Genomic DNA, 13,928 nt, shown 5'->3' on the forward strand with positions numbered 1-13,928 from the left:
GGTCTTTTCAGGCTCTTCACTGCAAGAGACTTCTCTGCGCATAACATTGATACCACATTACCCCATTTCCAACTACGTCTGGTAGAGAACTCAGAATCATTCTTCAAAAACATCCAATTGTCAGCTTTATGAGCACATTTCTTTAGATCGATATATGTCTGAAGGAAACCTGGGACTATTCTCAAGGCGTGGTGGTCGGATTCTCTGTTGTCACGCCCTGTCCAACGAAGCCAGGTCACCACGGCGCCTTTACCCACGTACTTGTTCCCCACCACGAAATCGCTCATATGTATTTGTGAGACTATCAATTATCAAGTCGATTCCTAAGACTTTTTGACTGTAAATGTAGCTAGTAATGTAAGCCCAGTTTACCGGTCTAGCTAATAGTTATCTAACCCAGGTCGACGCTAGATAGGCCTAGTAGGACTAACCTTTTAGGCATTCATAATTATGTCCAACCTGCCCCCTGTGAGGTTCTAGATTGTTTTTTGAGCTTCTCTACCTCCGCCCTCTTTTCGAGTCGGAACGGAGACAGAGCTTGAAAAAGCATGGGGACGTGCAAAAGCTGCTTGGCAAATAAAACACTAGCTCTCATGCAAGCTTTATGATCTATCTTGTTCCTCAATCCATTTCCAGCATTATCCTTAGACAAACCAAAGCGACCAACTGAAGATATATATACACTAGGTCATCATGGTACTTGGTCCTAACCTTTACCAATTCCAGGTATCTAGGAATTCACTGGTAAAAGTCTCAAAAGTCTCAAGTTCGTCAACAGACGGCGGCGTAAAAAGCGTCGGCATCGCATCCCACGACATCTTCATAGATCGAAGCTTGGATGCCATAAGGCTGAAGGAATCCTGTGCCTGTGAGCCATCCGGATCCAGCCCTGCCACTTCCTTCACACGATCAAAGCTGTTGCTTGCCTCCTCGAATACCCATGAAACATTCACCGCTTCATGCAACAGGGTTCGGTCCCATTCCGGATGGTTACAGGTTGCGAGGCGATAAATGCCAACAACACAACGCATCATATTCCCATACATGAGCGACGAAAATCCCACAATTTCTATAGGTTGGATCGTGGAAAATGTGTCTATCCAGGACTTGACTGCCTGTAAACAAGCATATATGCACTCAAAACGCTGAGTGGGTTGACCGGGGAACGTATTTACTCCAGGAGAGAGTGCAATCGTATGGATCATAAGTTCGGCACTGTATATTTCCAGCAATAGAACTTCTATATAGTCATATATGTTGTCAGTAAACTAAAAAATACGGTATGAAATGATTCCACTTACTGTTGCTGTCAAGCTCTTGTGGGATATTGGACTTCAAGTTGCGCATCTGCGCCTCAAGTGATTTGACATAGACTGTAGTTTGAGGTCTCATCGTGTGACTCCCGGAAGCTGCACTGAGTCCTGGATGGTCCGAGGCATTCTCTGAAAGAAAACGAATTTTTACCAGTTGGGCAAGAAGGACGTCGGAAGGGAACTCTTTCTGCTCCTCAAGAACTTGAACACACTCATCAAAATATGAGGTCCATGGCAAACTTTGCCCCTTGCCCCAACAAGGCGGTCTACTGCAGTTAGACACTAACAAAGACTCAGTGGATCTCGTTGCCTGCCTACCCTGTGCTAATTAGGAAACACCCCAGGAGTGCCCTGCGTTCTTCAGATGTCGGAGAGCGCGTAAACCTAGACGGCTTCACAATCCCTTTCAGTTCGTAGGCTATTGTTACACCGGGATCCTGTCGCGGCGGCTTGTCCAGTCCCAAGTCGTACAAAATAGCAATGGCAAGCTGAACGAGACTTGTCGAAATAGACTTGGCAAGACAATAGTGCCTGTCCCTGAACAGTGAACGAGCAGGGTGTTATTAATTTTTATCGCAGAATCAGGGTAAATGTCTCCGTGATGAGGGCTTACCAGGTGGTATACACCAGAACGGCCAAAAGGAAATCCATGTTCCTCGTTCCCTCGACGTACGCTTCGCGACCGAAGACGCCGGAGACCTCCTTTGATAGCATGATCTTCTGAGTAGAGCGAGTGGATGCCACTGTCATTATGCTTAGCCAGAGCAGCGGGCTTTCCTGGCGGAGTTGTTGGGCGGTCATCGACGAGGAAACCTGGAGAAATGGTAGTTGGCCCTGGAACTCATTTCGAAACCTGTCTAAATAAGCCGAAGCCTCTTCGGCGCTAGGCTCGAGATAGGAGTAGATGAGGGATGGTAGTTGGTTTGTGGATTCAGGCCTGGACAAAGATGAGGTTGTCGGGGTAAAGGGGCCCTCCACGCTTCTGGTCACCCCAGGCTTATCATATGGGTATTCAACATGGTTAGTATTGTTTGTTATCACTCCATCCGCTTCGCGGCCGGAAGTAGCTGGGATCAGTCTTCCTAACGCGGAGTTGATTGACGATGCATTGAAGGACCCCGGAGCACCCTGGGTCACGGATTTGAGTAGGGCGACGAGCCCATCCACTTTCTCCTCTAGTCTCTCCACCTTGTTGTCCCCCGGCGTTTTTGTCATCATGCGGCGCTTACGCATCGGTGGGGACGGCAGACATTCCTTCTTCATGCGATGGCATCTGTTGGCCATTGTTAGCGATGAGAAAGAGATCCGCTGACAATCTTACCTTTCGCATTTCCCCCTCATATCTACGCCCGTGTAGCATCGAGCCTTTGCCCGCACACAGTTGATACAAGCCCGCACCGACTTATTTAAGCGTATAGTTTTATCGGCTGAATTGGTATTACTATTATCATTATCGCTAGAGGTGTGCGGATGTATGGGCTGTTCGAAAAGCCCCAGGTTGAAGGAGATCGGCTGTTGCGCCAGGGCCTGCCGCGGAACGGAGCCAGATAATCTTTCCCTGGCATTCATTGGAGGCTGGGGGTAATTTGCATCCGATGAGAGAAGGGGGGAAGAGAGAACAGCAGGTGTTGGGAGGACGATAGGACCATCGGAGTTAGCATAGCTCCGATCCGCTCCTGAAGGAAGGTCCAGGTCGTGTACAGCTGAACAAGACATGGACAAAATTGAATGGCATGAGATTGGTTTCATAATGGCCTGATCTTTTATGGAATTAAGGAAATCCCGAGTTTTATCTCCTTGCATCCGCTCCTCCAACCTTTAATTGGGACTTTCAATAGTGACATAGTGACCATGCAAAAGGAACAACGCGTTTGGTCGATTTGTTATCCTTCTTATTTAATCTGGCTGCAGTTGTGTGTTCCTACAGTATATTATCATAAATTGCGATATTTTATTTCTAAAAATGTCATCTCACTATCATCAATAAGCTAATATGCTCTTCCGTTGTGAAGCCTTCTTACTAAGCTCTGTACCAACCCCAAGATTAAATCCCTCGTAAGCCTCTCGAAAGCGGCACTAGCCGATTATGAAAAACATTTTTGAGGGGGTTCTAGAATCGGGAAATCCAGCATCTCGGGGAGTTGGAAGCAAGTGGCTCCGTATTATCTTTGACACGCCCGATCCGCCTTCATGATAGTAGTCGTAAGTAGTATAATAATCGGAGCGGAGAGGAATTGGAAGCTCCGATCCGACGGACTGACAACGAACTATATCCCAATCCCGAGCCATGAATGTAGACTACTGGGGGCTATTTACCTTCACTTTATATATATAGCTTTTTGCACGTTTACATAGACTGCTTCCTAATTCCATCCAAAACTTTTATTATCATTCCCGGTTCAGAGTTTTCGAAGATGGAGGAAAAGACACATAATACTGACACAGATAGGGCTGTATATGTCTCGCCCGCTGCTTCACTGGGGACAAATACCGCAGGCTCTGAATCCGCTCATACAAAGGATGCAACGGAAACAACCGTGGCGACAGGCGGGACCGAACAACTAATAGGGCTCGGGCTGCTGAGTACTATGGTTGCGCTCACCCTTGTCGGGTTTTTGATGCTTTTGGATGCTTCTATTGTGTCTACGGTAAGTAGACTGTTGTCTGCCTTGCATCCCCCATCCCCCTCCTCGCCTCAGTTGATAGTTAGAGTAGAGCAACTGATGGAAAATAATTTGATTTTCAGGCGATTCCAAGAATCACAACCACCTTTCACTCCCTGAATGACGTGGGCTGGTATGGAACCGCGTACCTTTTGTCCAGGTACGTTGCCTAGATACGGATGCTTCTCGATGTCTCATGCCTAATACCTGTGACTTTAGCTGTGCTCTTCAACCTCTGACCGGAAAAATGTACACTTACTATAACAATAAGGTAGGTATTATCTTCTGGCTTTTCTCCTGTCAATGTGGAATAGATCTAACCCAATTGATGGGCAGTGGACATTCCTTTCCTTCTTCGCCATTTTCGAGTTTGGCTCTGTCCTTTGTGGTGCAGCCACATCCTCCAACATGCTCATTGTCGGCCGGGCATTTGCTGGAATGGGTGGATCTGGCCTCCTCAATGGAGCCTACACAATCATTCATGCGAGTGTCCCACCAGAAAAGAAAGCTGGTATGTCCACCGCGCTGGACCATGAGTATCAACCGCTAAATCTACATCCATAGCTCTCACTGGTATTCTTATGAGCATTTCGCAGCTCGGGTTATTGTGTGGTCCTCTTATTGGAGGTGCATTGACGCAGCATGCATCTTGGAGATGGTGTATGAATCCCTTCCTCGTTGACCTGCGGGGCGTATTCAGAGAGCTAACGTATTTATTCCAGGCTTCTACATCAACCTTCCCTGTGCCGCTCTAGTAGGGCCTCTTCTGATCTTTACACCACTTCCAGGTCATGGTGGTAAAAGATATGGAGGGCAGACGCTAGTTTCGTCTCTCAAAAGACTGGACTTACTTGGCTTCGCCATGTTTGCTGGAGCCGCCATCCAAGTTCTCCTGGCTTTGAATTGGGGTGATAGCTCTTATGCCTGGAATAGTTCCACTATCATTGGACTCTTCTGTGGGTCTGGGGTCTTGCTGATTGTCTTTGCAGCATGGGAGTACTACATGGGAGACGGTGCTATGATACCCTTCTCTATCATTAGCCAGCGAGTTGTCTGGGCCAGCTGCATAAATTATGGATTCTTCGCCGCTTGTTCGTTGATTTCGACGTATTACCTGCCCATGTATTTTCAGGCTGTCCGAGGTGCCACTCCGACTATGAGTGGAGTCTATCTCCTTCCTTCCATTTTGGCGACCATGATTTTCGCCATGATCACTGGAGTACTTGGTAAGGCAACCTTCCGTCACGTTTGGGCACAAATTCGATGGATATTAACAAATTGAGCAGTGGGCCGAGTAGGATACTATCTACCCTTCGCGGTAGTCGGCGGAGCCCTCCTGATGATTGGAACAGGGCTTCTGATCACACTCACTCCCGCCACTTCCACGGGTCGATGGGTAGGGTTTCAGATCCTGCAAGGTGTCGGCCGCGGCCTTGGGCTTCAAATACCTCTCCTCGCAGTACAGAATAATACGCCAAAGGAAAAGATTTCCATTGTGACCTCGCTCGTTGTTTTCGGCCAGAACTTCGGTGGCGCCATCTTTTTGTCTCTCGCCCAAGTCATCTTCAGCGCAGGCTTGAAATCAGAGTTGAAGAATCTCTCCCCACATACTAGCTCGGAGGCTATTATCGCGGCCGGCGCTGCAGGGGTTCGGGACGTAGTGTCGGTCAAAGCTTTGCCAGGTGTATTGCTGGCCTACAACCAAGCCATTGTCCATGTTATGTATCTTGCGGTCGCTGCTGCTGGGGGTGCCTTTCTGTTTGCATTTGGCATGGGATGGACGAGTATAAAGAAGAAAAAGGATACAGGCACTGAAGATAACGGAGTCTGAATCATACCCAGTGGAAGACTGTTGAAATGATCCCATCTCCCGCTGTTTGCTTGTAAACAGAGCGCTTGTTTGTTAGATTCAGACTATAAATACTTTCCTCTTCTCAGATTGAATACACAAGGATTTTTCTCCTTCTTCTTCTTCTTCTTCCCCCAGCAACTGGGAGGTACAGCAACCTTCCCCCCTCTGTCTCTCTTATCAACCTACATAGTGAAACTAGGATACTCCTGTCTCCTATCCTTTCAAGGATATCTTCCTTGTCTTATTCACACATCACATTGATTATCCTAAGCTATTTTCTATCACATACACAGCCCGTGGAGTTGTCTGCTCTACTCGATGTCCAGCCAGATATGGCATCATCTCGGATAGCGAGATTTTTCAGGGAGACTTTGATGACATCAAAGCAACAAGCATCTCCATCAGTGATTTTAAGCATGTCTCTTCATATCTTGAATTAGTGTGCAAAGTCCGACCATTGCCGTCCCAGGCCCTCCAGCTTTTTAGACTCCACCAAGCGGCCCTCAGCAAGTCAAAATGGACTCTGCGGTATATTTCATTGCCGAAAGCGCCGGAGACGAGAGAAGTCAGAACTTGAGCCGGAAAAGAGCTAAGATACTATGGCCCAAGATTCCTTGATATCACTGTCAGAATGAATTGGTTCCATGCAGTCATTCAAGATGTCCTGATCTTTTCTCACTCACCTCCACTGTCTGAACCTGCTATCAACAACCGTAAAGTGATAGATTGAGAAGAATATCAGGAGCATTCAGTCGTGGGATTTGAAGGATACGCGCATAAGGAATGTCTACTTGTAGATATCTCTCATAGGGCACATGACCTTCCATAGTATTAGACTACTGTCGTTTTTTCGGATTTCAGACTGCGTAGCATTCCTTTTCCGATTTAGTGCTCACCAGTTGCCGCTTTTTAATCACCAAGTAAAGCCGAGTACAGAATCACTAAACGGGCACCGTGAGATTGGCTGGCTCGGTCGGGAGATGTTCTCTAAGAAATGCCCGGATCGCAACCAGGGGCACCCCATGACGCATTGCCGTAGCATCATCCCATGAAGAGTGTAGACCCAACAATGCACCATCTGACCTGCGCAGAAGTGGTGCGCCAGAATGGCCCCAGTAGGTCCAGGCGTTATGTTTCAGGGTACCGATATCTGAGTTGTCCTGTGGGTCTGCACCGGCTACCATGCCACACAGTCGACCCCGAGAGAGTTCGATCAAATCATAAGCAGTCTTGCATGGAGAATCCGACTCCAGATCGTCTGCACCCGGTTGCCCGATGCAGAATATTGGACTGCAGGTAGACAGTGATTCAGCAACAGGGACACAGGTGAAAATGGGGTTCACCGAGCCTCTGCACTGTTCGTCCAGGACCTCAACGCGGACAATTTTGGCCAAAGCCAGATCGCGGCGCTCATCCCACACCCGACATTCGACCTGAACGGCGAGGCCATTGTAATAGAGAAGCCATTTCAGGCGCTCGGCTTTCCACCCTTCAGGGATCTCCCCGAAACAGTGGGCACAGGTCAAGATCCAGCCGCGCGAGTCGATACAAACGGCAGTTCCCGCTTCATGCTGAGCAAAAATGAGCGTCGATGCTAGTCCTCGTGCTACGTGGGAGCTCACGTCTAAGGTTGTTTTTGCGGTCAGGAAAGCCGATTCCCGTAGTCGATTCTGTTTTTTACGCAAGATTCGCAGATCGCGCCCGTTCAGCCCTGGGAGACGTGCCAGGCTTCTGATTATGGCTGGCTCGGCAGGGATCGACGTGGATGTAACGAAACGGACCGGTTCATGGATCTCATCCTGGAGGCTGAGCTCGTCTATCTCAGACGCAGGGACCCCCTTGCATCCCGATCTTAGTTGTCGTGGCATCGCTTATATCCCGCTATGGCGTTGGTTTATTTCAATGAGCCTGTGAACAAGCTAATGGCTGACTAAAAATACCCTAAGCGCGGGCGTTCACTGAGTAATCACTCTGTGCTGTGGATTACTAGCCAACAGCCTTAAAATTCCAGGGCTGAGCAGGTCAGAGGCTCAATTTAACTCTGAGATCAAAAATTGGAGCTAAAATGAAACAAGTGGCAGGCATTCATCGTATTTTATAGATGCAAGTGACGCTAGTCTCGAAATAGATAAGGGCGCTTCCTTAAAGTTTTAGAGGCAGGCGGTCAAAAGTGGCATATCAGCGATAAGAGATATGCTGTTCGGCCAAGCTAGCCCTGGAGATCCGAAAGTTGGAACATCTTCTCCACTTGGAGATGATACTGTGAACAAGGATTGTCGACAGCCGCTGACAATGGCGCTCCAAAATAGTGAGTGATACTATCTCTAAAGGTTTGAACTGGTATGCTAACAATAATGCAGATGAGCCCGCGCCATTCGCGCCTCAATCCTCGTACGCCCTCCTTCGTGGAGTGGACTATATGATCTTGCTAACACCTTCTTAGCTTGTCCTTTACGCAAGGGTTTCTCCTCGGCCAACTCTCAGTAGTACTTCTGATCGGCGCTTTCATCAAGTTTTTCATTTTTGGTGAAGCGCCACCCCCTCCGTCCCGGGGCATGTCAAACCGCACAACCCACCGCCGCTACAGCTCGGTCTACAACCCCCCTCAAGATAGCCAAAAGTCATTACGAGAAAAGCCCTCCACGTCGAATGTTCTTCGTCCCGTACCTTCTACCTCTACAAACACCCGCTCCATCCTCCGCAAAACCTACTACAGTGCCATTCCTACCAACCCTACGAGCAAACATGGCCGACACCGCATGCATCACTCCTCGCATCAGCCCGAGTCGCTGGACTGGTTCAACGTCCTCATTGCGCAGACAATTGCTCAGTATCGGGAGACAGCGTATTTCCTCAAGGACTCGCCCACTTCATCAATTCTCAGCTCCCTGACGGCGGCAATGAACAACCCGGAGAAGAAACCATCCTTCATAGACAAGATAAACGTCACCGATATCTCACTAGGTGAAGAATTTCCAATATTCAGCAACTGCCGCATCATCGCTGTTGACGACCCCATGTCAGACGGTGGACGGCTACAGGCGCTACTGGATGTCGACCTCAGCGACGACAACCTTTCTATTGCTGTCGAGACATCCATGGTTTTGAACTACCCCAAACCACGCTCCGCCATCATACCAGTAGCGCTATCAGTCTCGGTTGTGAGATTTTCAGGAACACTCTGTATATCCTTGATCCCAGCGTCAACCGAACCACCAGAGCCACTTCAAACGCCTGACGGATCACCAGCGCCCCCCACATCAGACCCAAGGGACAACGCAGGGAATCGACCCTCTGGTCCTGGAGAACACACAACCACGAATGACCAACTCCCACCAAAAAGCAGCCGAAAGAGCAACGTCGCATTCTCTTTCCTCCCAGATTACCGCCTAGACCTCTCCGTGCGCTCACTCATCGGATCTCGCAGCCGACTGCAGGATGTACCGAAGATAGCTCAGCTCGTTGAAGCGCGAGTCCACGCGTGGTTTGAGGAGCGCGTCGTCGAGCCTCGGGTGCAAGTCGTCGGACTTCCAGACCTGTGGCCGCGCATGGGTAGGACAGGCGTCCGACCCGGCGAGGACTCGGATGCTGGGTCAACGGCACCACCACGTAGTGCGGGTTCTACCGAAGCATCAGGGCCGCCCCGGTTCTCTGACGATCACGGTCGGGAGCCGGAGGGGCTGCGGTTCCGTGGTGGCCTGGATGCACGGTTAGGCTCGCGCATGAATAATTTCAATGTTGATATGGGTGGCTTGCGCAGTTCAAGTATGACGAGGCAACAGAGCGGTGGTGCTACGAGTGACCACTTTGATATGCCTGGTGCCATGCCGGGGGTACGCCAGTTGGGACGCCTGGCATCCCACGCAATTGATATTGTAAAAAGTGTCGTTCGACCATTTCTAGCCACTTAAGTATGGTTTGGATGGATTTACTGTGGGTTTGATGTCCCCATGTACATTTAAAAGCACTATGCAATCGAACTGATGTAAGACAATCTCAAAAAATTCCGATTTCAATCGTTCAGTAGAATATGTGCAAAGAATTCAGTCATAACGCATCTCAATATCAAAGTGATCCATCCTAAACAGCCGCAGTAGGACTGACAACAGTCTCCAAATAAGCCTTGCGGTGCGGGTTAACATCAACCTCGGCGCCACGGTTCAATGGCGTCCACTTAGGCTCGTCTTGGAAAAGACGCATGGCCTTAACGTACTGTAGACAAAGTCAGTCCCATAATCCACACCCACAAAAGTCCCAAAAAAAGAAAAACATACGTTCTGCTCATTGGTAGTGAACCGATGATAAATGCCCGCAGGGAGAATAATCATATCCTCCTTAACAAGATCGATACGAATCCACTCGTCTTCCTGTCCACGCACATCGAAGTATCCCTCCCCGTCGAGAATATACCGAATCTCCTCATCCTCATGCAAGTGCTCCGAGAAGAAAGACTTAACCTTCTCCTCGTAGATAGCGCCCATAGTCGCAGGTGAGACACAGACCTCGTCGCGGTTACGGTATCCACGCTCCGCCGCGATGGCGTCAACCGCCGCAATCGTGGGGCAGTGCTTGTATAGAACGCCTAGCGAGGCGAGCTTCTCTTCCGAGACGGCGCGGCCAGAATCGTGAGGCTCGCGCTGGTCGCCCTGTAAACAAATGACATCAGCGTTTGGTCTAGTTCGAAGTGGGCTGTACCTGGAAATGCTTGGAAAGCCGAGTACGGCCAATTGGAAGGTATTTACCTCAACATTGTCGTACCAGTATGCCTTCATTTTGGGGGATTGTCTCGCTGGTTGCGCTGGTAGTTTTGAAGATGTAGAGAGGGGTCAGTCGTAGAAAAAATGTCCAGATCAGCTTACACCTGAACATCAGCAGCCCCGCAATTGGCCGATGGCGCAAGCGCTTATGTCATTGTGTGACCGCCTTCGGTGTTAACGGTTATAAGTACTATCACGTGAGAAGATACAAATTTCCTTATCGACTTGATTTGATCTTCAAGTCCTGTACCTGGCTGTTTTTTGGTCAACATTTGCATTGCATTCCGCCATGGCTTTTCGAGCACGGTCGGTAGCGCTGATGCGTCAGGGCCGCGGACTCCGCTCATTTATGGGCCGGAGTCGTGGCTTCGCGACTGTTACGGATAATACACGGTTCGCGGTTTCTCCCCTGTTGTCCTTTCCAAGAGTCTTGCTAATCGGTTCGTTTATAGACCATACGACGTTATAGTTATTGGTGGTGGCCATGCTGGATCCGAGGCATGCGCTGCTGCTGCTCGTTCTGGCGCGCGCACTGCGCTAATCACTCCCTCGCTGGAGAATATCGGTGTTTGTTCGTGCAATCCTAGTTTCGGTGGCATTGGAAAGGGAACGATGATTCGCGAGGTGGATGCAATGGATGGTGTTGCGGGCCGAATTATCGATAAAGCTGGTGTCATGTTTCGAGTCTTGAACCGTTCTAAAGGGCCGGCTGTTTGGGGACCGCGTGCGCAGATCGATCGCGACCTCTACAAGCGATACATGTCCGAGGAGCTGGCTAACACGGAAAATCTGAGCATCGTGGAAGGCAAGGTGGCTGATATTGTGCTCTCCACGGAAGGCATTGAGAACACCCCCGGTGCACAGGGCAAGATTGTTGGCGTGCGGCTGGAGTCCGGGGAGGTCATTCCTACTGGTCGTGTGGTTATCACTACGGGCACTTTCCTAGGTGGTGAAATTCATATTGGAATGGATGTATTCCCCTCGGGACGCATGGGCGAGGCCCCCACATACGGCCTCAGCAAGTCCCTCCGGGAAGCGGGCTTCCAACTGGGACGCTTGAAGACGGGTACGCCGCCTCGATTGGATAGGAAGACCATCGACTTTAGCGCGCTTGAAGTGCAAAAGGGCGACTCGCCGCCTCACCCTTTCTCATATCTCAACAAAACTGTTGAAGTGGGCGACGAAGGCCAGCTCACCTGCTGGATGACGCATACAAACGAAGCTGCTCATGAAATCATCCGCGCCAATCTGGACAAATCCATCCATATCCGTGAGACTGTTCGTGGGCCACGGTACTGTCCCTCCCTTGAGTCAAAGATCATTCGATTCAAGGATAAGACCCAGCACCAGATCTGGCTCGAGCCAGAAGGCTTCGCACCAAACGACGTCATCTACCCGAATGGTATCTCAATGACAGTGCCTGCGGACGCCCAATACGCTATGTTGCGAGTAATCCGCGGTCTCGAGAACGTAACCATGCTCCAGCCCGGCTACGGTGTCGAATACGACTACATCGACCCGCGCAACCTACGACCAACCCTAGAGACAAAACTGATCAGTGGTCTCTACCTCGCCGGTCAAATTAACGGCACAACAGGCTACGAGGAAGCAACTGGGCAAGGCATCATCGCAGGCACAAATGCCGGTCTTGAGTCACAGAACCGAACACCTCTCACCCTGACCCGGTCAGACGGCTTCATCGGAATCATGATTGACGACCTTATCACCAAGGGCGTCTCAGAGCCGTACCGCATGTTCACGACGCGAAGCGAATACCGTATCTCCACTCGCTCGGACAACGCCGATCTGCGTCTGACTCGCATGGCCCGCGAAGCTGGTGTCGTCTCCGACAAGCGTTGGAGCCACTTCTCCGATACCGAAGCGCAGATCCAGGAACTACAGACTCTCCTTGGCAACACGAAGCTCTCGTCGTCTGCCTGGTCTCGCAAGGGCTTCAAGGTGCGCTCTGATACCTCGATCCGTTCAGCGCTAGATATCTTGTGTCTGGATGGCATCGACATCAACACTCTCATTCCCACCATCGAGTCTCCGACAGGGACGGCCTATACCCCCTCCTCGTTTTCGCCGGATATCCTCACCCGCGTCGCCATCGAAGGCCGCTATGCGCCGTACCTGAAGCGACAGGAGAAGATGGCAGAGCGGTTCCAGCAGGATGAGAACCTGCTACTTCCGGCGGATCTAGATTACACTCAGGTCCACGGTATCAGTAATGAGGAGAGACAGGTCCTTCAGCGTGTCCGACCTGTCAGTGTTGGCATGGCGAAGCGCATTGAGGGTGTTACGCCTGTTGGTGCTTTGCGGTTGCTGATGCATGTGCGAAAGGGCAGTGGGTTTTCTAAGGAGATCGACGGAGAAGACCCTGCTGTTGCTGAAGTGCTCCGCTCGTCGCCTTGATTCTTGGGTACCTATGCATAACTAGGACTCTTTTCTTTTGATATATTGGCATAGCGGGAGTGACTCGGCGCTGGATGTGCTTTGACTGTACAATATCGACATGTATACTATTTGATCTCCAATGTGCATATTTGCATAATTATATCCAAACATATGGAAATTTCACAATTCTTCAAATTGCTTATTATCCTCCACTCAACCCAAGCCACACTAAGAAACCAAAGTACCATTTGTCCAAATAAGGCAAACGGTCTCAAACAACCTCACAGCTAAACTTGAACCCTAAGCATAAAACAACCACCTTCAAAAAAAAACAAGCATCCCAAAGCCTAAAAAAGATCCCAACAACCATCTTCTCTATACAAACATGCCTAACCCAATGCAGAAACAAACATACTTTACATCACCCCTCCCCCAGCCCAAAAACACGCGAGAAAAAGCAAGAAAAAGCAAAAAAAAGGATAATCGCAGCCACGTACTCTCGAGCCCCAAACCCGATCAAACCATCTCTAGAAACTAAGCAAGGGGTAGACACCGATCAATTCCTCGCAACAGGGATGATAAAAACCGGGGACAAGATTGCTCTAATGGCCAAATTAGGACACAACAGCATAGACCCAGAACTAACGACCCCATCCAACCCGAATATGGTGCACTCCAAGACAAAAAAAGGGCCTCGTTAGATTCTCACTCGAAAAACCCACACCGCGCACACACCTCCGCCACTATCTGGTGATCCCGATTGCAGCACGTATCCGCCATCATCCAATCTCATTTCCAGCTCCAGATGTGACGAGCAATGCCTACCGAATCGAGCCTCGTACATGACAACCTCTGCAAGCCCCATTCAATCTCCAAGAACCTTGTTTTGTATGTTGTTTGATTGAAATGGGAAAAGGATAGTGGCGTGCATAAGCCGTTGGCCGCG

General features: G+C 49.8%; 5 protein-coding genes across 5 annotated transcripts; 3 read left to right on the forward strand and 2 right to left on the reverse strand.

Annotated features, from left to right (window-relative positions):
* Positions 1 to 713: 713 nt before the first annotated feature.
* N7487_011953 (uncharacterized protein) lies at positions 714 to 2,597 on the reverse strand (the record flags this gene model as incomplete). Its single annotated transcript, XM_056879683.1, has 4 exons — positions 714 to 1,240; positions 1,302 to 1,579; positions 1,632 to 1,850; positions 1,927 to 2,597. 4 exons carry the CDS (start codon positions 2,595 to 2,597, stop codon positions 714 to 716), a joined length of 1,695 nt encoding a protein of 564 aa, XP_056725002.1.
* Positions 2,598 to 3,727: 1,130 nt separating this feature from the next.
* Positions 3,728 to 6,405, forward strand: N7487_011954 (MDR family MFS transporter; the record flags this gene model as incomplete). Its single annotated transcript, XM_056879684.1, has 8 exons — positions 3,728 to 3,961; positions 4,060 to 4,136; positions 4,196 to 4,247; positions 4,313 to 4,487; positions 4,541 to 4,636; positions 4,699 to 5,202; positions 5,263 to 5,760; positions 6,122 to 6,405. The coding sequence occupies 8 exons, from the start codon at positions 3,728 to 3,730 to the stop codon at positions 6,403 to 6,405; spliced, it is 1,920 nt and encodes a 639-aa protein (XP_056725003.1).
* A 1,616-nt stretch (positions 6,406 to 8,021) lies between these two features.
* On the forward strand, positions 8,022 to 9,739 carry mmm1 (ERMES complex subunit MMM1; the record flags this gene model as incomplete). The annotated part of the gene is made up of 3 exons (XM_056879685.1): positions 8,022 to 8,136; positions 8,189 to 8,219; positions 8,272 to 9,739. 3 exons carry the CDS (start codon positions 8,022 to 8,024, stop codon positions 9,737 to 9,739), a joined length of 1,614 nt encoding a protein of 537 aa, XP_056725004.1.
* Positions 9,740 to 9,908: 169 nt separating this feature from the next.
* Positions 9,909 to 10,658, reverse strand: N7487_011956 (acireductone dioxygenase (Ni2+-requiring); the record flags this gene model as incomplete). Its single annotated transcript, XM_056879686.1, has 3 exons — positions 10,571 to 10,658; positions 10,103 to 10,474; positions 9,909 to 10,040 (listed from the first exon to the last, which is right to left on the reverse strand). The coding sequence occupies exons 1-3, from the start codon at positions 10,598 to 10,600 to the stop codon at positions 9,909 to 9,911; spliced, it is 534 nt and encodes a 177-aa protein (XP_056725005.1). The 5' UTR covers positions 10,601 to 10,658.
* A 216-nt stretch (positions 10,659 to 10,874) lies between these two features.
* On the forward strand, positions 10,875 to 13,000 carry N7487_011957 (tRNA modification protein MTO1; the record flags this gene model as incomplete). Its single annotated transcript, XM_056879687.1, has 2 exons — positions 10,875 to 10,978; positions 11,038 to 13,000. 2 exons carry the CDS (start codon positions 10,875 to 10,877, stop codon positions 12,998 to 13,000), a joined length of 2,067 nt encoding a protein of 688 aa, XP_056725006.1.
* Positions 13,001 to 13,928: the final 928 nt, after the last annotated feature.

The sequence above is a fragment of the Penicillium crustosum genome (genome assembly GCF_028827405.1).
Source record: "Penicillium crustosum strain IBT 35664 chromosome Unknown utg000005l_segment0_segment0, whole genome shotgun sequence".
Classification (NCBI taxonomy): Eukaryota; Fungi; Ascomycota; class Eurotiomycetes; order Eurotiales; family Aspergillaceae; genus Penicillium; species Penicillium crustosum.